Consider the following 24,344-nt stretch of genomic DNA (forward strand, 5'->3'; position numbering starts at 1 on the left):
ATATTATAATTAATATATAAACTTAATAAATTTTTAAAATATTATGAATATGTAAAATTAATTTTTTTAAATACTATATAATATGGTTATATAGTAGATGGATAATAAAGAGGACATATTAAAATAAATAAAATATCATTAAATTTGTGCTAACACGGGTTAAATCATCATTTTATTATTTGTCAACACTATTAATATTAGAATATTTGACATATACAAATTAAGTTGATTTAACTAAGATTCTGTAAAATAATTAAATTATTAAGAAAAATATGACTTAATCATAGCATATAAATGACTTACTATGTATTTAGATCCCTTATTTTTGTTATAATAATTAAAAATCAAAATAGAATCTCAAACACTAAACAAAACAAACAAACAAATGGTCATAAAGTATATTGCGGGTTTAAAAATTAATATAAACATTTAGCTGCACAAACGGTCGGGAAATTCAGTTTCTTATATTTGGAAAACATCCAATATTTAACAAAAAAATACAATATAAAATATAAATAATAATAAAAATTATATGCACGCGGTATACCGCAAGTTAAAATCTAGTATATATATATTTTTGAAGTACATTTTTGTTTCTACCCTTTTATTTGTATTTATTTACAAAGTTAATTCTTAAAAACATTCCAAAAATAATATTTACTTCAGATTTTGTTTCCTAAATATTTTACATTCCATTCCAACTAAAAAAATTACAGCAAAATCAATATGAAAACAGAAACTATGATATATTTAACCACATATTCTATTGTGTTTTGAAAATATTATATCTCGGAATCATTTGCAAACAAAGAAAACAACAACTTGGTTCCCATTTTGTTTTCCAATACCTGTGAGCTTTGATTCTTAACGTAAGAAGAACTTCGATTCACATTTATTTAAATATTATAATTAATATATAAACTTAAAATATTACAAATATGTAAAATAAAAATAAAAAAATACTATTTAATATGGTTATATAGTAGATGAGCTATAAAGAGACATGTTGGAATTAATAAAATATCCTTAAATTGTGCTAACACGGGTTAAATCCTCATTTTATTATTTTTCAACACTATTAATATTAGAATATTTAACATATAAAATCAAGTTGATTTAACTAAAATTGTGTAAAATAATTAAATCATTAGGAACAATGTGACTTAATTATAGCGTATAAATAACTTATTATGTATTTAGATCCCTTATTTTTTGTTATAATAATTAAAAATCAAAATAGAATCTCAAACACTAAACAAAACAAACTAAAATTTAACAAACAAATGGTCATGAAATATAGTGCGGGTTAAAAAATTAATATAAACATTTAGCGGTATAAATAGCTAGAAAATTTAGTTATTCTTCTATTTATAAAACATCCAATATTTAACAAACAAATACGACTAGCTACAGTATTTTTTAATTTAATATTTGATTAAATTTTCCAATTAAAGGAAATGTTCAGCATTAGGGTTAACTATATAAACTGATTAAAATTATAATATCACAAAACCCTAAACCTTGTCCTCTGTGTCATCATCGGCCATGATCATGACGCATAATCTTCAGCAACACGCAAGGCGAATCCTCGCTTACAGTAGCAGGTCTCGTTTCTTCTGCTCCTACACCAACGGAACCCTACCGTCTCCGGCGACGAACCAAACTCTGCTGAGTCGGATCGAAGCGGCTGATGCGAATCGGAAAGCAGAAATCACAACGGTGCTTGAGCATTGGCGACAACAACAACAACAACATGGGAATCAGTTAAACCCTTCTTTGGTGAGAGGTATCGTCGAGAAGCTCAACTGTTCCAAGAGATATAGTCAAGCCCTAGAGGTATCAGAGTGGATGACTAAACAAAAGATCTGCAATCTTGTCCCGGAAGACTTCACAACTCGTTTTCATCTGATTGAAAACGTTTTGGGTTTGGGAGAAGCAGAGAAGTTCTTGGAGAGCATCCCGGAGAATCTAAGAGGTGAGTCGATGTACACTTCTCTGTTAAGAAATTACTCAAGACAACCAGGGTTGAGAGCTCTGTGCAAAGCCGTATCTACTTTCGAGAAGATGGAGAAGCTAGGGTTGCTCTTGAGACCTTCACCTTACAACTCGATGACATCACTCTATAGCTCTCGCGGAAACAGAGATAAGGTCGATGAGATCCTACAAAAGATGAAGGACAACAACGTTGAGTTCGATAACGTCACCGTGAACAACGCGTTGCGAGTATACGCTGCTGTATCTGATGTGGAGACCATGGACAAGTTTCTAGCTGACTGGAGTGCCATTACAACACTTGATGGGCTCACGGTACTTGACATGGCTAAGGCTTATCTGAGAGATGGTTCTAAGGAAAAGGCTATAAAACTGCTTCGTAGAAGAGAGGGATATATGAGTATCGAGTCCTATCCGGAACTCATGAGGCTATATGGTGAAACAGGAGAGAGAGAAGATGTGTACCGTATATGGGACTTGTACAAGAAGACAAGAAACAAGAACAATGAGGGATTTAGAGCTTTGATTGGTTCTCTCTTGAAGCTTGATGATATCAAAGGAGCAGAGGAGGTATACTACAACGAGTGGGAGTGCTCAGGTCTTGAGTTTGATCTCCAAATCCTAAATATGTTGGTGTCTGCTTATCGCAAAAAGGGAATGGTGAAGAAAGCAGAGAAACTGGTGAACAAGACTATGAGGAACAGAGGATTGGTTAAACCAATCACTCCGTTTCTGAATGAACTTGGGAAAAAGGGGAGTCAAGCGAGTCCTTCGGACTTGAGAGACCTCATCAAGAGCCTGCGTGATTCAAACCAGTTGTCCAAAGCACTTGAGGCATCATCATGGATGTGTGAAAAAAAGATGTTTAATCTTTTTTCAGAAGATTATGCAACTAGGCTTCAACTTACTGGGAAGGTTTTAGGTTTGGAAGAAGCAGAGAGGTTTTTCGAAAGCAGCATCCCGGAGAATATGAAGGACTACTCTGTCTACGCCACACTCTTAACGTTGCACACAAGATCTGAAATGAATCTAGTCAAAGCAGAAGCCGTTTTTGAGAAGATGAGAGAGCTAGGTCTCGTCTCCAAACTTTACCCGTTCAACTTAATGATATCTCTCTACAGTGAGCTAAGAAAACGAAGCAAGGTCAATAAGCTTCTATCTGATATGAAGCAGAACAATATTGAGCCTGATAGTGTCACGATGAACAACGTTTTGAGAGTTAACGCAGACGTATCCGCCATAGACTCGATGGAGAAGTACAAGAAAGAGTGGACTGCTGCTGATGATGGTGATGATAATAACAAAATAACCAAGCTTGAAGTGAGGACGATGGATGCGATGGCAAAGGCTTACGAAAGAGCAGGGCTAATACTAAAGGCGATAGAGTCGACAACAAGTAACAGAGAAGTGTACCGTCTATGGGATATGTACAAGGTCAAGACAGATGAAGATATTAAAAGAGATAATATCATCTGTAGATCAAAGATGGGAAAGATTTGGAATGAGGGATATCGAAATGTGATTAGCTCTTTGTTGAAGCTTGAAGATGTGAAAGGTGCTGAGAAGATATATGGAGAGTGGGAACTGAAAGGAACTGTTATGGATACACGACTACCGTGTTTGCTAATCTCTCGTTACAGCAAAGAAGATGATCAAGTGAAGATAAAGAATGTAGTGGTTTCGAGTAGGAAGAAGGAAAGGCGGATACATGTTGAGGCAGTTGTTTTCGAGGTGGTGGTGCCGGTTCTCATGGCTTCGTCTTGTCTGGGTTTCACAATATGGGTTTTTAATTAGATTTAAAAATACGTTGTAATAGTTATTTTTATTTTTCCAGTATTTTAAATGGTTAGCTATATTTTGGGATTTAGTTTTAATATTTTAGATAAAAACATAATATAATCTTTAAAATTTTTGTCATATTTTATAACGTAATAATATAATATAGTCAGTTTGGTCACCCTCCAGTGTAGGTTTCGTGAACGTATTGTTATCATTCCTACTTCTCTGGAACTACATCCTTGAGGTTCTCGAAAATGAGCAACATTGTTAATATGCCCATAGACACTTAACTAGGTCTTTGAATTGTATAAAGTACTTTCACATCTCTTGCAGCAATTTACTCTGCCCTGTTGTTAGTGATGATAGATAGTGGCCGGACAGCTGCAGAGCAATGGTTGACAAAGGTGGCACATATAACGCTAAGTCTATACTATTGTTGGTGTTGGGTTTCGACGATCATAAGGCCCACCAAATAAGCCCATTAGGGCGTACGACGCAGGCCAGGAAAGGAGGCCCAGTAAGGGCCCATGGAGGAAAACCCGAGCAGGAGGATGAAGTCAACCTGGAGAAGAAATCGGGATTGGGGAGCCGAGATTGCAGCGAGACGTTCAGGAAGGGTTTCGAGGAATTTTAGTTTAAATAGCAGATGAATGTGAAGGACGCAACACATGTAATCAAGCTCAGAGCGAATCAATAGAAAAAGTGAATACAAAAGTCCAGTTCGTTGTTTTTCATAGTTCTAAGTCGATTTGTACCGAAAGTCTGCCCAGATCTCTTTTTACAAACTTATTCTTCTAATTGTTGTTTCTAGCCCCAACAATTTGGCGCCGTCTGTGGGGACTTAGGTCTTTCTATTCTCAAAAATCGACTGCTTTGAACTCCAGCGAAATGGATCCATCCACCGCTAACACAATCATCTCAGAGACTGCTCCACCAGCGGCAGTCCACGGATCCACCTCCATCAGTGCACCTTCCCAGGGTGCACCCGCGTCAGCCCAGTCCGATAACGAGGTTACAGATCTAGTCAGACCCGGGACAGGCTCATCACTTGACGACAGTCAAGCACCGAACCAAAGTATTTTGGGAGGTTCGGGTCTCACTCATCACAGACCCGCCCAAACTCAGAATCTCGGTAGTACAAACCCAGGGGTTACCGTCGGGGTTGTTCCCACGGCCCCCGCGATCTTGACAGGAAACAGGAATCAGTCCCGAGTATGGACTCGTTCAGAGAATAACGGAACGAACCAACCTGGACAGCACCATGCGCCGGTGGTCTCCTCCGGGACCCCCGTCAGCAACGATCTGTCCGAGATTCGCGGAATGCTCGCCGTTCTGATCGATAAGACCCAAAGTCAAGATGCGACAAATCAGGCCCTCATGAACAGAATCGAGCGGCATGAACAAGAGCTCGCTTCTCGCGCAAATCTCGGACCCTATCGGGATTCCGCGTACTCTTCGGGAACAGCTTTAACCAATCCCACGGAAAGAGCGCTTCCCCGGACTCGTCTCGACTTTGAGGCGGTCCACGTTACCCCGCCCGGGATCAGAACGTTACCCGTTCTCGCGCCGTCAGAGAGCAACGGAGCTCCGAGCTCGTCGGTCTTAAATGGTAACGCGAGCTCGCGACGTGACGAGCATCCCCCATCCGGGGACGTCGGGTCAGCAGGGCAGGTCCTCCGCACCTCGGGGGCTCTGGAGGGCTCCTCGGTGAGACTGGATCCAATCCCGACTGGAGAACTCAGAAATGGGGCGTCACGAGGAATAACGACCGAGGATCTCGGTCTTCCCGGACCTCCGAGTAGCGGCGCATTCAGCGCGCAGTTCCTAACCGAGTACATGAATAAGGCAAGCGCCGAGATGGCCCAAATCCGCTCTAAGGTGCACCTGGCAACAAGCGCAGCCCCAGACATCGATCGCGTGATCGCCGAAACAAGGCGTTTCCCGTTCACAGACCGAATCGCGAAGGTTCGCCTTCGTGACGTGGGCAAGCTCCGCCTTCCCGAATACGCGGGCATAACAGACCCGGGAGCGCACCTCCGAGCTTTCAGATTAGCCATAACAAAAGCTTATCTCACCGACGACGAGTGTGAAGCCGGCTACTGCCGTTACTTCGCCGAGAACCTGGTGGGACCGGCGTTGGAATGGTTCGCCTCTTTGGAATCTAACTCCATTGACAGCTTCGATCAGCTCGCCTCAGCATTTTTGAAGCAGTATTCAGTCTTTTTCCAAGCTAAGGTGACCGAATCAGACCTTTGGCTTCTCGTCCAAGAAAAAGATGAACCGCTCCGCGATTACATCAATCGCTTCAAGTCAACCAAAGCCAGGATAACCAACCTAAACGACGAGGTTGCCCTGGCAGCCCTTCGGCATGGCTTATGGTACACCTCGAAATTCCGTGAAGAGCTCACCGTTCGACAACCCCCGTCGCACGACGACGCACTCCATAGGTCGATTAATTTCGCCCGAGCAGAAGAGGAGCGGGCCGCTCTGGCCGAGATCCATAAGTCATCAAAAGCACCGTAAATGGTTTTAGTAGTACACCTCGGCGAAGTCAGGCTGGGATGCTCAGCTCCCCGGAGTATTGTGGGCCACCCGAACTACGCCGCGTGGCAGCACGGGCGAGACCGCGTTCTCCTTAGCCTACGGAATTGAGGCCGTAATACCGGCAGAAGTTACCATAGGCAGTATTCGCTGAGCTGTTTCCCCCGAGAATGAGGAGGAAAATAGCGAAGCGCTGCGCGATCACCTCGACGTCATCGACGAGAAGAGAGAACAAGCCTACGTGCGAGTTCAAAATTACCAGAATGCCATCGCTCGCTTCTATAACTCGAAGATCCGACCTTGGCGTTTCGCCGTCGGGGACCGAGTACTCCGTCGAATGTTCGATCACAGAAAAGAAAAGAACGCCGGCAAAATGGGAACCAAATGGGAAGGACCTTTCCGTATCACCGAGGTCGTTCACAATGGCGTATATCGCCTCGTAGACGAGAGCAACGGTAAAGCCGAGCTCCGGCCTTAGAACGTCATGAACCTCAAAAAATACTTCTAAGAGGTATCCATAATAATCGAACTACGACCTGGCTTGATCCCCTTACGGGGTACGTAGGCAGCTCAATATCCTGAGCGCAGCCACCTTCCCAACTCGATCCGCTCCGCAAAATCTTTCCAAATAAAACGCGAATTTTACCATGACCTGGTGCACCGTTACCAAATATACCAAATCAACAAACAATAACTCTTTCTAACGGCGCGACGAAATTGCCTACAAATAAACGTACCTACGACACCAAACAGCACATGCGAATTTCGCACTGTCTTGCAACCGTTTCAAGCTTTTTCGAACACTTCATCAAAAACAAAAAAAAAACAACAAGGTCAACACAGCTCTAGCTAACGGTCCGCACCCCACGACCTCACGTGAAAGCAAATAAGATTTCACTACCCAATTTGGAAAACCTCAAAGGACTTCATCCCCAAATAACGCAAGTTCAAAACGATAAATAAAATAAAGACGCCATAACTCAAACGTCTTCTTCCCCGGTCCCAGCCTCCGAATCCTTCGCGGCACTCGCGTTGCTCCCATGCTCGTCCAGACCGCGCGGGACCCCGGTTCCGGCGTCAACCTCCATGGGTGCGACCGAGTCTTCCGAGATCTGAGGAAGGTCCAATTTGCTCACCGAAAAGTCCGAAACCGCCAAGGAGTTGGACCTAACCGCAAGGACCGCCCGCTGCGTCTCGAGAACTTGCACCTCCTCCGCAATTGATGTCCTCCTCTCGTCGATCTGCTTGATCAAAAGAAGGTTGGACTCGATCTCTGCGAGATCGCTCTCGACCGCGGTCTGCTCTTTCTTCCTCTCCCACTTGCTCTTCACTGAATCCAGCACCACCCGGTAGTCTTGGGACATCCGCTCCTTGGCCTCACGAACAGCTCGACGAGTCGCCTCCGCATGTTTTGCCCCTTCCCCGAGGAAGATCGCGAAACCGAAACGACATGAAAGATTCTCTGGATATTCGCCTTTCAACCCTCCCAAAAATAGGTTAAAAGGCTGGGGGGCAATTGTTGGTGTTGGGTTTCGACGATCATAAGGCCCACCAAATAAGCCCATTAGGGCGTACGCGCAGGCCAGGAAAGGAGGCCCAGTAAGGGCCCATGGAGGAAAACCCGAGCAGGAGGATGAAGTCAACCTGGAGAAGAAATCGGGATTGGGGAGCCGAGATTGCAGCGAGACGTTCAGGAAGGGTTTCGAGGAATTTTAGTTTAAATAGCAGATGAATGTGAAGGACGCAACACATGTAATCAAGCTCAGAGCGAATCAATAGAAAAAGTGAATACAAAAGTCCAGTTCGTTGTTTTTCATAGTTCTAAGTCGATTTGTACCGAAAGTATGACCAGATCTCATTTTACAAACTTATTCTTCTAATTGTTGTTTCTAGCCCCAACAACTATGAATAAACATATGATCCTAACTCAGCGATTCTATTGCACACGGCATGTGCCTTGGTTCTAGTAAATAACCAGAAGATCATTGTCCAAACATCACGTACGTACATTGCCAGAGATTTCATCCCCCCCCCACAACACACTGTCTACATTTCGGTTTGGAGATGACAGAAACATAAAGAACTACGCCAAATGTTTGACTGGAAACCGATTTCTAATTTCTATACAAGTTTGTTTTACATTCAATATTTTGTTGTATGTCTTTTCCATTAATATGAGAATGCTAAGATAATGTTTCAATATATATTTAGAACATTTATTTTGAAAGTAATTAATTATGCAGAAATTTTGGAGCTATATCTGTTATTTAAATTCTGGATAGAACATGGATCTAAATCTTTGTATATCTTCCTTTGAATGTGCCACAGCCTGGAAACAACAGGTCTTGAGATTAGCATTTATTAAAAGTAAACGAAAGTATAAAATAGTTCTACAGAAATTTTATTGGTCTCATTCAAATCTGTAGATTTAATTAACCTTGATCTTATATATTTTTGAATGTGCATTACACAGCGTGAAAACAGGTCAAGGGAATAAATTTAATGATAATTTTATCACAAGTAAACGATGACCAAAGTATAAGATCTGGTCATTCCTAATAATATAGACAACAGTGTGCTCACTAGTAGAAGATATGGAGGGGATATGCTTGTTTATTAATATGAACACTCCCATTTACTTAACTTCACGAGAAGAACATCAACATACATCGATCAATATCATAACAAAGCAGCAAAAACATGAACAAAAAAGGAGTACCTCCTCCTCCACCTCCCCCACCTCTTGGATTTGGACGGTATCGAAACAGAAACGGCAAAAATATGGAGAAAGAAGAAGTAGCTCCACCTCCTCCAACTCCTCCACCTCTTCCATCTTTTGGATATGAACGTTATCATAACCGAAACGGCAAAAAGATAGATAACGAAGATGTAGCTCCACCTCGACGAGCTAACGGCAAAAAGATGGACAAAGAAGAAGTATCTCCACCTCGACGAGCTCATAACCGAAACGGCAAAAAGATAAAGAAAGAAAAAAGGAGAAACCGCAAAAAGATGGACAAAGAAGAAGTAACTACACCTCCTATCTCCCCTTCATTACTGAGACAAATCTCAGAGCCACCCGCTCTTCCTAAAGAAAACCCAAGATGTCCTGTTTCTCATTCAACTCACCCTCACACACTCTGTCCTAGATTAGATGGGAACACTAACTCTAGTTGTTTTTCATGCGGTGAATATGAATCTCCCTTGATCGAAGACCAGAACTACCATTTCTTCTGCCAAACCTGCGATGTGGTGTTCCACAGAGTTTGTCATATGTTCCCAAAGACGTTAACACATCCTTATCACCTCCAACACCCTCTTACTTTCACCTACCGAAACTACGAAACCGGGTGCGTATCAGACGGTAATATAGATGAGTCTTTCTACGCTACAGTTGTATCTGCTGGCTCCAACATCTCTGATCCTAAGATGTTGGGATCTGTCGAATCTGATCAATGCTCATGGTGTGGCAAAAAAATCCAAGGCAACTGGTTCTATCGTTGCTCTATGTGCAACTTTTGTTTGGATCTCCATTGCTCCCAAAATGTTCCACTACTTGTTGTCACAAACCCAAAGAATCATCATCACCAACTCGTCTTCTACAAGCGACCACTCTTGACTCCATGTGATGATTGTGGGTTGGTCAATGTGTTGGATCCAAGCTATGCTTGTTATGAATGTGATTACATGGTCCATCAAAGTTGCATCAACTTACCACGAGTTATAAAGATCACGCGTCACCAGCATCGCCTTTTTTACACTCCTTTCCTCCAATCCAAGATTTCACCATGTCAGATATGCTACCAGACAGTTGACACCAAGTACGGCCAATATTTTTGCAACCGCGAGGATTGCTCTTACGTAGTTCATTCAAAATGTGCAACACATGAGAACGTATGGGACGGGAAAGAGCTCGAACGGGCACCCGAAGTACCGGACGAGATTGAAGATGTCCTCCCATATAAGAAGATTTGTGGTGATGACTTAATAAGACACTTCTCTCATGACCATCTTCTAAAGATCAGGAAGTATGATGGTGTTAGAGATGCAGAGAAGCAATGTCAAGCATGCATCCTTCCTATAGACTGTCGTGATTTCTACAATTGCACGCACTGTGATTTTTTTCTTCACAAGGTATGTGCTCGCCTTCTTAGAAAACTGAGTCATGCGTTACACAAACACCCTCTCATTCTAGACGCCTCTCCTAGAATACACTATGATTTCATCAATTGCTCAGCTTGTTCTAGAAAGTTCACTGGTTTCAGGTACATATGTACCAAAGCTAATTGTGTGTCCAAGCAAGTTCAGATAGATGTTCGATGTATTTCATCAGTTCCTGATTATTTCACACATGAAAGTCATGAACATCCTCTGTTTATCTCCACGTCTTCCAAAGGTGAAAACAAGACTGGTTGCGTGGGTTGCAAGAAGATAGGTATGCGGTCTTACCTACAGTGTACTAAATGCAAATTTGCTATGTGTTATCAATGCGCTACAATTCCAACTCTAGTAAGCTACAAATACGACAAGCATCCTCTGTCTCTTTGCTATGGAGAAGAAGCAGGTGGTAAGTATTGGTGCGAAGTATGTGAGAAAGAGGTTGATCCAAGGGAAAGGTTCTACAAATGCAACGAATGTTGTATCACTATCCACCTTCATTGCATATTCACATCTTCTGCTTATATGAAGCCTGGTTTCAGATTCAAGTATTACTCGTCCAAAGTGGAAGTTCGTCGCAACAGTAACATCACTAGACCGTATTGCGTTGAATGTGGTCATCGTTGTCCAGGTTATATCTACTACAAAAATGATAACTCTGTAACCGTTACTTGTTCTTTGAACTGTTTAGAGAAAAAGCTGACACGACGGCAATCACAAACATTAAGACAGACTTGAGATGAAGTATCATCTCAAATGTATTTCTTTTGGGGGAGATGAACCAAGATGGCTTCAACAAAACAGTCTCCTCTCTCTCTCTCTCTCTCTGTCCCAAATATGTAAGGATCAAAGTATCAAACCAGTGTCCTTGATGGACCTTAGTTTACAAGCAAAGCTCCATTTTGTTAGGTTCAGGGTTTTCATTAAAATAAAGATCCAGCTCAGGATGAGTCAAAGAAACTATGTATCAGCTAATAATAGAGTATTCAGAGTACCACTACAAGTCTGATAGAGAAACTTTATATGATTAAAGAGAAGAAACCAAAAAATAAGATCACACTTGTGTGTGTGTTGTGTTACCTTGCCTTTGGTTCCGGCTACATGGATAATGCTCATCTTTGAAAGGTCATCTTCCAGGCCAAGACTCTGCATATGCGTTGTTGTTTACGTTAAGAAAATACACCATAATCAAACAGAGAAATCAGAAAGAGAGTAAAACAACCTTGACATAATCAGACATCAAACTGAACTCTCCTCTGTTGCGCCTTGGGATCAACGATGACAACACAACGAACCAGCGTTTCCTCTATGGATCACCACCTGCTTTTCGATTCAGAACAAAATCTCCCATAGAGTAATGTCATCAGTCATCGCCATGATGATTCACAAAAAAGTCGACGCTGGTGAATAATGATGATTGATGAAGAAGAAGAAGAAGAAGAAGAAGAAGAAGCCAATAGAAGAGCAGGATGCGAGAGCTAGTAGATCACGAACGGCACGGTGTGTGGTACCAAAAAAAGAAAGAACAAACGAAAACAGCAACATTCTTTGTTTCGTTCATATGTTTTTGCATATATGATATATATCTATCTGATAAGTAGAGAAGTAGACATGAAGGTCTGGGTGGTGTAGTCGGTTATCACGCTAGTCTCACACACTAGAGGTCCCCGGTTCGAACCCGGGCTCAGACACTTTTTCACATTTTTCTTAATTTTTTTTTTCCTTCCAAACTACGTTGATGCCACGTCATCATCTGTTACACGCACGCTATTATGTTCGTTTCGCACGCGGGGAGGCACTGAATGAATACACAACACACGTGCCAATCTTCACTTTTCCTTGTTTCTTCCCTCATTGCTTGAACCACAGGGAAAAAAACACAAAACAAAACCTGAGAATCAAAATACCCACGAATTCGAATCCCTAATTAAAACCCTATTTTTCCATCTTTGTCTTCGAATTCGTGTAGCAGGTTATTGTTTCCCTCTTGTGAATTATATCGATCTCTGTAGTTGTTGAAGAAAGAGATGGATTGGGATAGCGTAGCTGCTGAGGATGTGATTGAGGCGCTAAGAGAGGTTGAATGGTCGACGAGTCCTCGTTCCTTGGCTGAGTTCTTCTCCAGATTCGCTTTTCCTCGATCTTTCTCTAAATGGATGAGCCGTCTCAAATGCAATCTCTACTAGTATATTTTAACTCTTTACCCTCTTTTTCTATATATATATATGCTTATTCGTGTTTGCAAATCCAAGTGTTGATTTTGATTCATTCTTGTTTCAGCTATAGGACGAATTACTTCATCCTGTTGATTTTCGTTCTGGGTATGTTCAAAGTTTCGGAATTCCTTTTCTTTTTTTAGCTCTAAATGAGAAATCTGGGTTCTTTTATGTAAGATCCTCTCTTGAGTTGTGGTTGATACTTAACAACAGGGTGTTAAAACTCTTTTTTTTCTCCCCTTTTGTTGACTCAGGACTTGCACTTATCACGCGACCTTTGGCCATTCTTGGTGCTGCTCTTACAGCCTTAAGCTTAGCTTTCCTAAACGACAGGTATTTTCCTATTAGTTTCTTCTTGTGTTTATTGTTGCTTATAAATGCATTTGTTACCCTATTTTTTGTTGGTTCACATCTATAGAATGATTAGGAGGAGAAAAGAATGGTTTAGGAGGAGGTTCTCTATATGCTCAATGATCAGCCCTTGTAGTGGTTGTGCTTACTGCTTAGTATTAGATTCAATAGGTAATGGCCCTTGGTTCTTAAAACTTTGAGTGTTTTAAGGTTTCTCTAGCTTCAGTGATTAGCACTTGAAGTCTCTCTGCTTAGAATTCAATAGATGTTGACGTTGTTTCTAAAAACTTGAGTGTTGTATAAGGTTCTCTATTTTCAGTGATTTAGTTGTTACTAATCTGAGGGCTTTGTGTGTGTATATGTAATCATGTGTCTTCCTTGGCATCTATGTCAAACGCTCTATGGGGGTTTGTTGTCTTTTGCAGTTTTGCAGCTACTTTTAATGAGAAGATGATCCGGACCATTAGGCATTTCTCGCCACATTTAGCTGCAAAGATGAGGCCTCCTCACATGTAAGTACTATTAATTTGATTCCCCTGGAAGATTTTTTTTGGTATTTATTGCTTGCTTACACCTTTCAGGCCTGTCATCCGCGGGAGATCTGCAACTAGAAAGACAGTCTACGTTTGTGGCCAGCCACGTTTGGTATTTGTCTTGATTGGCTTAACCGGTATTTATATCTCTTTGTTAAACAATCTCTCTCACCTATTGATATGCAAACTTCTTGGTGAACTGATTGCAAAGTATTCATTTTCCTTATGTAGCTAGTTTTGTCCTGTGGTTTACTTCCTGCGGTTTGCTATGGGTTCTCTATGCATTTACCACTGCCCTTCTCAGTAAGTTATACTACTTCCAAGGATTTTTTCTTTTATCTCTTTTTCAGTATATGGTCAAGTTTCCATCCTTTAACTTGAAATTTTCTTTTATCCATTAGTGATCCTTCTTCACGCAACCCTGAGAACTCCAAACCTCAAGGCACGCTTGAACACATTCCGTGAAGAGTTCCGGGCTGTCTGGCGCAACTACAGTGAACTTTAAAGTCAGCAGGAAGCATTGATTCGATCTTGAAGCAAAAACCAAACCGGGACATAACGGTTTCAACTAAGGACATGAAACTCCAATTCCTCCCATCATGTGCACAAACAATCGCAGTTATTCTTGTCTTTCTAGTAGTAAGCTAGTAACTCTATAAGGCCACTTATCTGATTACAGATACGGCTCTTTGTTCTAGTTAGTTGAATAGAGAAATACAAGGTTAAAATCGCAGACAGAAATGTAGTGTTTTGCTCTATAAGGTTCCTTGTATTGCTGCTCAACACTAAGGTCAGTTGTAGTGAGACTCCTACTCTTTTAGCCTTTTACAGTGTGGTAATGATTCAGCTAAACAATATCTTCCTTTACTTCTTATACGCAGAGTTTTGTTTTTGGTAGACAAAAACATGTGGGCTTGTTTGTGAAATCGGTACATTATAAAAAGCCCAAAAAACATATACTGCAGAGGGTAAGGTTCGATCACTGGACCAATAACCACCAAAATTACTACTCTCTAGCAACTAGGGATGTCAATCGGGCTAGTCCGGTCCGGCCCGGCCCGAAACCCGTAAAGCCCGCATATGTTTGAGTCTAGCCCGGTTTGATCCGAAATATTTCCGAACCTATATTTTAAAGCCCGAGCCCGACCCTAATAGGGCTATAGGGCTTTCCGGGCTTTTCTGGGCTTATCTTACAGATCAAAAATTCAAACTTATAAGCCTTAAAAAGCATTTTTCAAAGGTGCACTATAAAACAAATCAATCAAAAATTTAATAATTTATCTATATTTACTACAACCAACTTAATTTAATAGAAAAATTTTTAAATTAAATAAAATTTCTATACTTTAACCAAATAAACTAATATATAATTCATATAAAATATCATAGATAAACATTCTAAAAGTATTAAATAAGGTTATTAAGTAAATATGAAAATTAGGATTATAGTTTAAAACTTTATTTACAATAAATCATTTATCGAATATTGCAATCAAACAAAAATGTTAACAAAAAAGTAAATATATTTCTTAAAAGGGTTTTTCGGGTTGGTCCGAGCCCGGTCGGGCTAAGCCCGAAAAACCCTATAGCTCGAATAGACTGAGTCCGAAAAGCCTGATTTTTTCTGGACATATATATTTAAGCCCGAGCCCGATGTTTTTCAAAGCCGGGCTGGGCCAGCCTGCGGGCTTTAGCCCTAATTGACATGTCTACTAGCAACAGAGCAAAAGATCAAAACGCTGCGTTTTAGTTATAAGGCGGAGTTACGAATCGCACAGAGAGATAAGATACGAAACCCTAAAAGAGCTTCTTCTTCTTCTTCTTCTTCAATTTTTAGGTTAAACCGAGGAGGCAAAAGCGGCGCATCTGAATCCCAAAAAAACGAGAGACGATGGCGATCGATTCACAGCAGAAAACAAGCAAGTTCCGATGGGGGGAGATGGACGAAGACGACGATTTGGATTTCCTGCTCCCTCCCAAGCAGGTGATTGGCCCAGACGAGAACGGTCTCAAGACCACGATCGAATACAAATTCAATGATGAAGGAAACAAGGTCAAGATAACGACTAAGTCACGTGTCCGTAAGCTAGCTTCCGCGAGGCTCAACAAAAGAGCCATGGAGAGGAGGAACTGGCCTAAGTTTGGTGATGCTGCTAATGAAGAGGCTGGGAGCCATCTCACTATGGTTTCAACCGAAGAGATTCTTCTCGAACGTCCCAGAGCTCCTGGTAAATTCCTTATCTCTTTGAGATTCGTGGGATTGTTAAAATCAATTTTGCTAGGATAAAGTACTCACATTTAAAGATGTTGTCTTTGATCTGTTCTAACTTAGGGATCGTATCTGATTTCATTAGTCTTGTTTGTTTTAGTCTGAGACTATTGGAGGAAGGTGACCAATTAGCGAATCACATGTTAGCCGTGAGGCTACTTCCTTTGTGTGATTGGTCAGTATGTCACCAATATCAGTTGATTCTTGTTTGTAGTCCCATTCCTGAGTAGGAGCTGACATTGTGCTCTCACTTTTGTGGCTGCTTACTGTACACCTAAATGTTTCAGCTTTACTTAATTCTCTTACTTGATGATGTGAAGCTTTTAGTTTAGATTGTTAAATCTTCAAGCTTTTGTCCTGTGAAATGTCTACTTTTTGTGTTCTTAAAACTGATCCCTCTGTTTCAATGATAAGTTCCTTGTCAATGTTAGTAGCGCTTTCTTGATCAGTCTATCTGTATGTATAGCCCACCAAAGATGGTGTTAGTTATGGGCTTCTAGTGCAGGATTAAGTTGCTATGTTTGATAGAGGATAATTTCAAAGATTAGTAATTCTGTGGCTATGTAGTACTGTTTAGTACAGAATTCACTGTTTATTAGGTAATCTTTGATCTAAACGGTATGTGATGTGATAATTCAGGTACCAAAGCGGATGATTCAAAGGCAGCAGGAGACGGTTTGTCTCAGCTGGGTAAAGGTGCGGTTCTCATGTTGTGCAGGATATGCCACAAGAAAGGAGATCACTGGACATCAAAATGCCCTTACAAGGATCTAGCTGCACCAACCGATGTCTTCGTCGACAAGCCACCCACAGGGGAATCATCTACCACATCCGCTGCGCCTGGAACTGGCAAGGCTGCGTATGTTCCGCCTAGCATGAGAGCAGGTGCAAGCACTGTTGGTTCAGACATGAGGAGGAGGAACGATGAGAACTCTGTGCGTGTAACCAACTTGTCTGAAGATACCCGTGAACCAGACTTGATGGAGCTGTTCCATCCGTTTGGAGCTGTCACGCGTGTCTACGTGGCCATTGATCAGAAAACTGGAGTGAGCAGAGGATTTGGTTTCGTCAACTTTGTGAGCAGAGAAGACGCTCAACGAGCAATCAACAAATTGAATGGTTATGGGTATGACAACCTCATCCTCAGGGTTGAGTGGGCCACTCCAAGACCTACCTAGAAAGAAATGTCTGATGAGACCTTAAAACTCTTCTCATTCTCGTCTTTCCTGTTATGGATTTTTGTTTATTGACCATTTTGTTTGTTGGTTTGGTTATGTACGAATAGATAAGAAGTTGTTCAACTTCTCTTTATTACATAAGGCATGCTACCAATTTAAGGTTAAAAGGTTTTAATCAATCTCATATATTCGCAAAGGTTATATGATAGCTTTGACACTACTTACTATCACTTTTTTGAAAATGGTTTTTGAGATACGAGTTTTTTTTTCGCCTTATACGTGAGTGTAAGTTAATTAATGGGACTTGGTAAACTATGTGAATTTGTTATAACTTCTCAAGACAGGAATCAAAATATATCATATCGAACATGTGTTCTTTGTTTTTTCCATGAATTACATTATTCCTAAAAAAAAAAATTATGTTAATTTTCCTTTTATTTCGTCTAATTAACAAAATGTTAATAAGTAGATTCTTTGAATTTGTAAATTATGAGATTTTCGTATCATTGAATAAACAATAAGAAAATTTCCTTTTGTAAAAATTTAGTCTACAAAAGAAATTTTCCATTTATTTTGAAGCTACATATATACTACCATAAGTAATTTTTTCTTCAAGTAGAAGCTCAAATCTTAGATTTCCATCGGAAAAAAAATGAAGAAGGTTTCACAACTCAGCATTATCTTCCGTGACGAACTACAAAATCTCCACAAAGACTCTGTCCAAACTCTAGATGTCGCCGGGAAAAACCAATCTAGTAGTACTTCATCGTCGGACAACGAACGCGACCGATTCGCCAGCTTGTTTTCTCCTTGGTCATCGTCTTCGTTTCAAATGCCTCTTCAGTACCCGAATTACACAAAGGAACAGTACGAGATTATGTCGGAGGAAGAACTCGATCGACTTCTCAAACTCTATGGTCTGCCAATAGATGTCGGTGACTTGTCTTGCAAAAAAGATTTTGCAGTCGGTGCATTCTTGTGGGAGACGGGGTTAAATTCTTCAGTGGATGAGCGTGATTCAGTTAACCCTAATTCTTCCGGTGGTGATCTGGATGAGAGATCTTTGATGGCATTGATGACGGTTCTCGTAAAAGATTTGGTTCAATTTATATTTCGTGTGTAGCAAGTTAGGAAGTGAAAATTCAAATATTGCTTGGCCCTAAAGTTTCGTTTCTGGTTGTTTATATATGGATCGTTAGTTATGGTTTAGGAAGATAATTATTTACTATATCATATTACTTTGCTTGGCCCTAAAGTTATCGTCTTTTTTTCTACAACTGAACGAACGTCAAAAGACTCAAAACCCCCAACTGAATCAGGAAAGAAAATACGGATTAGTGCAGTTTGCGAGAAACTTACCGAACTTACTTTTATAGTTATTTGTTATTTTGGTTTCGCCAAGGTTTTGTAATTTCCGTTCGTTTTTGATTATGAATGAAAGAAGAAATAATGACTAATTTTATTTATAGCGTTGGTGGCATCCTCCAATCCCCATATAAAAGAGGGAAAAAAAAGCCAAAATTCAAGAATATTATAAGTTATGAGCAAACATAATTACCGAATGTTCATACCCTAATCAGGTATGCTCATAAATCGAAAATATCATGTTCTTGTGGAGCAATATGTTATATGTGGTTGTTTCTTAGGTTTTTCTAATTTGATTTTCTGACACATTTTATAAATGTGAATTCAGCTTAGCCTAGAGTTCAAGAAAACTAGTCAAACAGTATTCATAAAAGAGAAGCAAGTCAGGTTGTAACTTGTGAGAATAAACAAGCAAGGGTTGTGATTTACAGTGACTTTAAAAGCTGCCGAACAATGAGAAAAAACAAAAGCTTCAAATTCTAAGACCACCGACCAAGAAGAAAGATAACAGCAAAGAGTCTATCAAACTATAAATAGAAGCATCATCTAAAACTAAAATGTATAGAAATTTTTTACAAAGTTGCTCGTTGGCGCTAATGATCTTCACCTTGAAACTGCATCATTATCCGACTGGGATCCTTTTAAATCATGAAGATGGAGATGCGACGCTCATATATCTTCTGCATATGGTGTTCTTCTATGGTTTGTATTTGCTTCGGTAGTCTCCACTCTCCAGTATAATTAATCTAGCAACTTTACTAGATCGTGAACATTTATTTTTTCTTTACTTCAATTAACTATATACCATATGGAAATTTCTATCTTTTACTATTTTAAGACATCTTTTTTTTTTCCATCGTTGACAATTACATCATTTAGTAAAAAAGAAAAAACATTTTCGAGTATCAAATACAATATTATTTCTGACAATGGTGGTCTCGTAATATCATGAGGTCATCAATCCACATCCTCGGCGTAAACCAGGCTCAAGTCTCTCTATAAGAGTTAATTAACATCAAAGTCACCCAAATTGTAAGAAAAGATATGTTATCTATCTTGAAGCATATACCACATGCAGAATATGATTCCAATGGGAGAATAACATTTTCTATAAAATTGTTCTTCGTTTGGAATAAAACTATCAGTAAACGATTTGAAAAATAGAAAATATTACCGAGCATTTTACTTATGTGTACTGTAGTCCTTGCATCGTTCAGCAAATATTGTCAAAAGAACAAGTTCCTCCATTATGCTCCAAACACGTGCAACAGCATTTATAAGTTAAATCTATGCTAGCAAAATGGATTTTGTTTAACAAAAAACGTATAGCGTTCGTTGGTTGCTAAAAATAGACTTTCATATACGTGATACTCAATTGTTAACTTATGTGTACTGTAGTACTTGCATCGTTCAGCACATATTATCAAAAGAACAAGTTCCTCCATTATGCTCTAAACACGTGCAACAACATTTTAAGTTAAATCTATGCTAGCAAAATGGATTTTGTTTAACAAAAAAACGTATAGCGTTCGTTGGTTGCTAAAAATAGACTTTCATATACGTGATACTCAATTGTTAACTTTTTTTAATGTAAGACAAGGAACTCACGATGTCATGTAGCCTTCTTCAACACTATAAAGTATGAACCATTGGGGGACATGAGTATAATATTTAATCGGACAAAAATGAAACAACATTATGATGTATAGAGAAAGAATTAAAGGGTTAAAGAATAATTGAGAAAGATAGGTCAACATCAAATCTTGGAAACCAAATCTCACATACACCAAATAGACGCGTGTCATTGTTTGATTGTCACAAGTAGGCATAATAATCTTATCTAAGATCCCACTTGTGTTGTGTCCCTCTCAATCCCCCAACTCAACTCTTATTGTGTTGCCCTCTCACTCTTTCCACGAACCCAACAGGCAACAGCTAAAAAAATCCATGATTGTATAACAAACATTATGCAATTCCAATCTGATAACATTTGGCAGTGCCTTATCTTTTGATGGTGAAATCTCCTAACTTCGACCATTTCTGACCCTACTGGATTAATTATACAGTTGGGATGGATAAATTTTACCGTAGTTAGTATGGTGTGATGATGTTACACTTTCTTATGCAAGAGCTTCTACGGTTACGAAAAATGTGTTCAACAAAACCCCATCATATAACACACACTAGTGGTTTTACTAAAAATCAAAGAATCCCATTTAGATGGTTAAATTGCCGATTTTCAAAATCGATAAATTGCCGATTTTAGATGGTTAAATTGCCGATTTTCAAAACGATAATGCATGAAAACATTAGCTAGTCCACGTCTAAACACTCATTCATCAACCTAGCAATACACAAAAAAAAAAATATTAACAAAAAAAAAAAACACACAAAAAAGGTACCCGAACGTATGATTTAACGCCTAACAAACAATTATAAAAATTATTGTCAAGTTAATATACAACATGATTGGATCATAAAATAACTATTTGATTATTTGGTCATTGTGGCAACTGACAAGTTGCAAGTAATGGACGGTTACGGGTTGATATAATATATACTATTTTTTTGTTCAAGTTGATAATAATAAATTCATAAAAGAATTTGAAGATCATTTTCTTTTTCCTTATTTCTTCCTAGTTGATACTATTTTAGTCAATTAATCAAAAATCCGTTTTAATAAAAAGATTGATTCCGACCTTAACTGACATCAAGCATTCGATAATGTTGGCCAGACAAGTCTCTTAACTATCTTCATTAATTTAAAAATATCTAATACTACTAAATTATTGTACTTTTTTGTTTTCATTGATATTCCAGCTGAGTTTCTTCCACCAGATTATTTTAAAACAATATCTTTACCCTAATTTTTATTTTAAGAAATCGAGAATTAACTTCACTATAATTTATCCTTGAATATTTATTTATTTATTTTACAATCACAAAATCGAATGCGCTAAAAGTGACACACGCTATGCCACGCCAGTGTGTCCCATGCCAATCACATATATAAAATTAATTTAACTTTGAGATAGCTAAAGATTCGTACAAAACCGGCTTGGATTTCAAAATCAACAACAAGAAGTTTTCTTAGTACAACTTAACGTATTACTGTTTAGTGTTTACACATCATACGTACGATGCCTAAAGAAAACATTACACGTTTACGGAGTATACGACTAAATGACTTAACCCAAAGATATTTATTAAAAAAATATAAAATACGCAATTTCCCTTAAACAGCTCTTTTTCTTCCCCAGCCTGAATTAAGAACCGTTTAAAAAATAACCTTAAATGAGTAAAAAAAGAAAATCTAAAGAAAATAGAAACGAATAAAAATTACAATTAGGCCTTATGTAACAATTTCGTCTAATACTAATTACTACTCCCACAATTAAAGCACTAATTAATTAAGACGACGACGACTGATTATTACTTATTCCTCCTCTTTCTCAAGTCAACCACCACGACGCTCACGTTATCGGAGCTCTGTCTCGCTAAAGCCAACTTCGTCAATAGCAAAGCCGCGTCTGAACACGCGTTGTGAGAGTCCTCACCATCCACCGAATCAGCACCTCGAAGGCACATGCGAGCCACTCCACAAGCCGTCTCATTAGGCACAACGTCCCATAGTCCATCACTTGCCAAGATCAAACACTCATCTTCATCTGTTCGATCCGTCACTGTTACCTCCGGATCCGGAATCACATACGGTTTCAAGTAATTATCGCCTGTTTAACAAAAAAAAAAAACAAAAAACAAATCAGATTTAGGTTTAAAAATTAGCTTTCCAAAAAAAGCAAAAACACACAAGGAAAGATCTAACATACCAATAGCTCTAGACATCGCAAGAACTCCAAGAACCCTAGCTCCATCCCAATAAATAACCCGCCCACCCGCTTTTTGGATCCGAATCAATTCATCGGGTCGATCCGGCTATTCAAAAACAACACAAAACACACTTAGAAAACCAAACGATCTCGTTTTACATATACTAACACAATCCATTATACACATATTTACTTATAAACTACCTTGTGATCAACGGAGAGTGGTATAGCCACACCGTTACGGCAAAGCACGGCACGAGAGTCGCCGCAGTTAGAGACAACGATCTTCTCCGGAGTAACGACAGAGACAACAGCGGTAGATCCAACAGCATCACACTGAGGAGACTGCAATTCACATCTACAAGAGTTCTTACGATTTGCACCAGTAACAACTAAGTTACACTCTCGTTGGCTAACTTCTTTGTCCATTTTTTTAAAACACTTCGTCATCGTCTCCTTCCACACTTCCTCAGAAGCCATAACCTCAACCTCCTCTTTCACAATATCATGCAACCTTTCTCTACACTTCTCCGCAACCTAAAATAAACAAAAAAGCCATAATTAGAAACTAAACAAACATCAAAGACGGAATTAGAAAGTTAAAAGATGGTGTTAAAATAAACGTACATGAGAGCAGCCATGGCCGTCAAAGACACCGTAAAAATGAAGATTCTCAGAGTTGCGTTGAAGAAACGAAGGATGAATCGAAACAGCATCTTCCATATCTCTCCTCCTACCACAAACCGACGTCGTACCGATCTTAGGCACATCGGAGAAGAAACAACTCTCTGCTACTACTTCCGTAACGGAATTCGAATTTGTAGTAGTAATCTTCTTGTTGCTTCTCACATTAGTTTCCAGATCTAGAGTTCGCGGAGGAGCATGTAACACTGTCGTCTCGCGTCTCTGACGTTTACGGGAACTTTCGAGAGGAGGAGCGACGGCGGAGTCAGCAACAATCTTGATCGAAGGGAGTAGATCTAACCTCCGTCTTAAAGAAGCACGAGTAGTTGAATCAACAACAGGTGCCGCTGGTTCAGTCTCTCCAACAACACCACAACAAATCCCAGCCATTTTGCTCTTCTTCTTCTATTAAACAAAAATAATAATAATATCACAGCAAAAAACTTGGTTTGAAAAATTTGCAGAGAGATCAAAATCAATCAGTGAGAGAGAGAATGAGAGAGAGAGAGAGATATCATAGAGGAAATGGAATGGGATTTTTTTTAAATACAAAAGGTTTGATTTTAAGGTGAAGAAGAAGAAGAAAGTAACAAACAAAATTTTTTTTTTTTTCGTTACACGTAATTAACGGGCAGGGGGGGGAGTTGCTGACCGTCACCATCAACGGGCAGGATCCGACACGTACCGTTTGGTGTGACGTAACCATTTTCCTGGTACCTAGATACAATCTAAACCGTCCAATTCTTCTTTTCTTTTTTTAATCACTTCCTGATCAAGAACACGTGTTTAGCTTTCTTTTGGATACGCCGTTAACGTGGCCCAATCAGAGATCGACACAGCTTAACGGTAACGACCGGCCTTTCTTGACACGCATGTGGTCCACCCCCTCTCCCTTCGTTTTGTTCTTTTTTTTTTTTCTTTTTGTTTAAGTGTTTTTGTTTATAATACCCTAATTATACGATCTGTTGATTAAGATAATTTAGAGTCAAGAGGTCAAAAATAATGCTCTTTAAATAATGGGGTTTTGTAATCAAAATTTGTCAACTTTTTTCAATGACTAATGTATGGATCAGTACAAATCTCTAGATAATTAATTCAAACTGACAGATTAGAAAACTTTGTGATTTCAAACTATTTAAAACTATGTGATTTCTTTAAAAAACAAAAGTACAACTGTATTATATTATCAAACAATTTAAAACTATGTGATTTTGGTCATATTTAACATTTCACTCATTTAAAAAAAAAAAAATACAACTGTAAAAATCCTATAGTCTTTAATTTATAACCTAATTAACATTTCAGTCATATTTCCCTTTATATTAATATATATTCTTTTGTAAATCCTTGTAAGATCTTATCTTAACCTCAGTCGTATTGTGAGGTTGATTTTAGAACACTTGACACTGTAATCGAATCTTCAATACCGATGACTAATGAGTAATGAA

The 24,344-nt window shown here is 39.2% G+C and overlaps 6 protein-coding genes and 1 non-coding gene across 7 annotated transcripts; 6 read left to right on the forward strand and 1 right to left on the reverse strand.

Moving 5' to 3' along the window:
• Window positions 1-1,545: 1,545 nt before the first annotated feature.
• Window positions 1,546-3,786, forward strand: LOC104748135 (putative pentatricopeptide repeat-containing protein At1g28020). The gene has a single exon (XM_087489172.1). The coding sequence runs from the start codon at window positions 1,546-1,548 to the stop codon at window positions 3,784-3,786; it is 2,241 nt and encodes a 746-aa protein (XP_087345298.1).
• A 5,117-nt stretch (window positions 3,787-8,903) lies between these two features.
• LOC109129062 (uncharacterized) lies at window positions 8,904-11,334 on the forward strand. The gene has a single exon (XM_087488896.1). The coding sequence runs from the start codon at window positions 9,013-9,015 to the stop codon at window positions 11,206-11,208; it is 2,196 nt and encodes a 731-aa protein (XP_087345022.1). The 5' UTR covers window positions 8,904-9,012; the 3' UTR covers window positions 11,209-11,334.
• A 753-nt stretch (window positions 11,335-12,087) lies between these two features.
• TRNAV-CAC (transfer RNA valine (anticodon CAC)) lies at window positions 12,088-12,161 on the forward strand. The gene has a single exon. It is a non-coding gene; the product is annotated as a tRNA-Val (tRNA).
• Window positions 12,162-12,267: 106 nt separating this feature from the next.
• On the forward strand, window positions 12,268-14,437 carry LOC104748136 (PRA1 family protein A3). The gene is made up of 7 exons (XM_019236534.2): window positions 12,268-12,655; window positions 12,751-12,791; window positions 12,941-13,019; window positions 13,463-13,549; window positions 13,619-13,707; window positions 13,802-13,873; window positions 13,972-14,437. Exons 1-7 carry the CDS (start codon window positions 12,498-12,500, stop codon window positions 14,073-14,075), a joined length of 630 nt encoding a protein of 209 aa, XP_019092079.1. The 5' UTR covers window positions 12,268-12,497; the 3' UTR covers window positions 14,076-14,437.
• Window positions 14,438-15,237: 800 nt separating this feature from the next.
• On the forward strand, window positions 15,238-17,184 carry LOC104745339 (uncharacterized). Its single transcript, XM_010466540.3, has 2 exons — window positions 15,238-15,798; window positions 16,479-17,184. The coding sequence occupies exons 1-2, from the start codon at window positions 15,462-15,464 to the stop codon at window positions 17,015-17,017; spliced, it is 876 nt and encodes a 291-aa protein (XP_010464842.1). The 5' UTR covers window positions 15,238-15,461; the 3' UTR covers window positions 17,018-17,184.
• Window positions 17,185-17,669: 485 nt separating this feature from the next.
• LOC104748137 (uncharacterized) lies at window positions 17,670-18,140 on the forward strand. Its single transcript, XM_010469821.1, has one exon. It carries the CDS (start codon window positions 17,670-17,672, stop codon window positions 18,138-18,140), a length of 471 nt encoding a protein of 156 aa, XP_010468123.1.
• A 3,426-nt stretch (window positions 18,141-21,566) lies between these two features.
• Window positions 21,567-23,891, reverse strand: LOC104745341 (protein phosphatase 2C 37). The gene is made up of 4 exons (XM_010466541.2): window positions 22,840-23,891; window positions 22,417-22,749; window positions 22,213-22,318; window positions 21,567-22,113 (listed from the first exon to the last, which is right to left on the reverse strand). The coding sequence occupies exons 1-4, from the start codon at window positions 23,284-23,286 to the stop codon at window positions 21,815-21,817; spliced, it is 1,185 nt and encodes a 394-aa protein (XP_010464843.1). The 5' UTR covers window positions 23,287-23,891; the 3' UTR covers window positions 21,567-21,814.
• Window positions 23,892-24,344: the final 453 nt, after the last annotated feature.

The sequence above is a fragment of the Camelina sativa genome, chromosome 15, assembly GCF_030686135.1.
Source record: "Camelina sativa cultivar CO46 ecotype springtype chromosome 15, ASM3068613v1".
Lineage (NCBI taxonomy): Eukaryota > Viridiplantae > Streptophyta > Magnoliopsida > Brassicales > Brassicaceae > Camelina > Camelina sativa.

Bases quoted from the DNA above. Each gene is read 5' to 3' on its own strand.
- LOC104748135 (XM_087489172.1), top strand. From the start codon at position 1,546: ATGATCATGACGCATAATCTTCAGCAACACGCAAGGCGAATCCTCGCT.
- LOC104748137 (XM_010469821.1), top strand. From the start codon at position 17,670: ATGAAGAAGGTTTCACAACTCAGCATTATCTTCCGTGACGAACTACAA.
- LOC104748136 (XM_019236534.2), top strand. From the start codon at position 12,498: ATGGATTGGGATAGCGTAGCTGCTGAGGATGTGATTGAGGCGCTAAGA. The intron at 12,656-12,750 runs GTATATTTTAAC...TTCTTGTTTCAG, and splicing joins CTCAAATGCAATCTCTACTA to CTATAGGACGAATTACTTCA. The intron at 13,708-13,801 runs GTATTTATATCT...TTCCTTATGTAG, and splicing joins TGTCTTGATTGGCTTAACCG to CTAGTTTTGTCCTGTGGTTT.
- LOC109129062 (XM_087488896.1), top strand. From the start codon at position 9,013: ATGAACAAAAAAGGAGTACCTCCTCCTCCACCTCCCCCACCTCTTGGA.
- LOC104745341 (XM_010466541.2), bottom strand. From the start codon at position 23,286: ATGGCTGGGATTTGTTGTGGTGTTGTTGGAGAGACTGAACCAGCGGCA. The intron at 22,750-22,839 runs GTACGTTTATTT...TGTTTATTTTAG, and splicing joins ACGGCCATGGCTGCTCTCAT to GTTGCGGAGAAGTGTAGAGA. The intron at 22,114-22,212 runs GTATGTTAGATC...TTTGTTAAACAG, and splicing joins TGCGATGTCTAGAGCTATTG to GCGATAATTACTTGAAACCG.
- LOC104745339 (XM_010466540.3), top strand. From the start codon at position 15,462: ATGGCGATCGATTCACAGCAGAAAACAAGCAAGTTCCGATGGGGGGAG. The intron at 15,799-16,478 runs GTAAATTCCTTA...GTGATAATTCAG, and splicing joins CGAACGTCCCAGAGCTCCTG to GTACCAAAGCGGATGATTCA.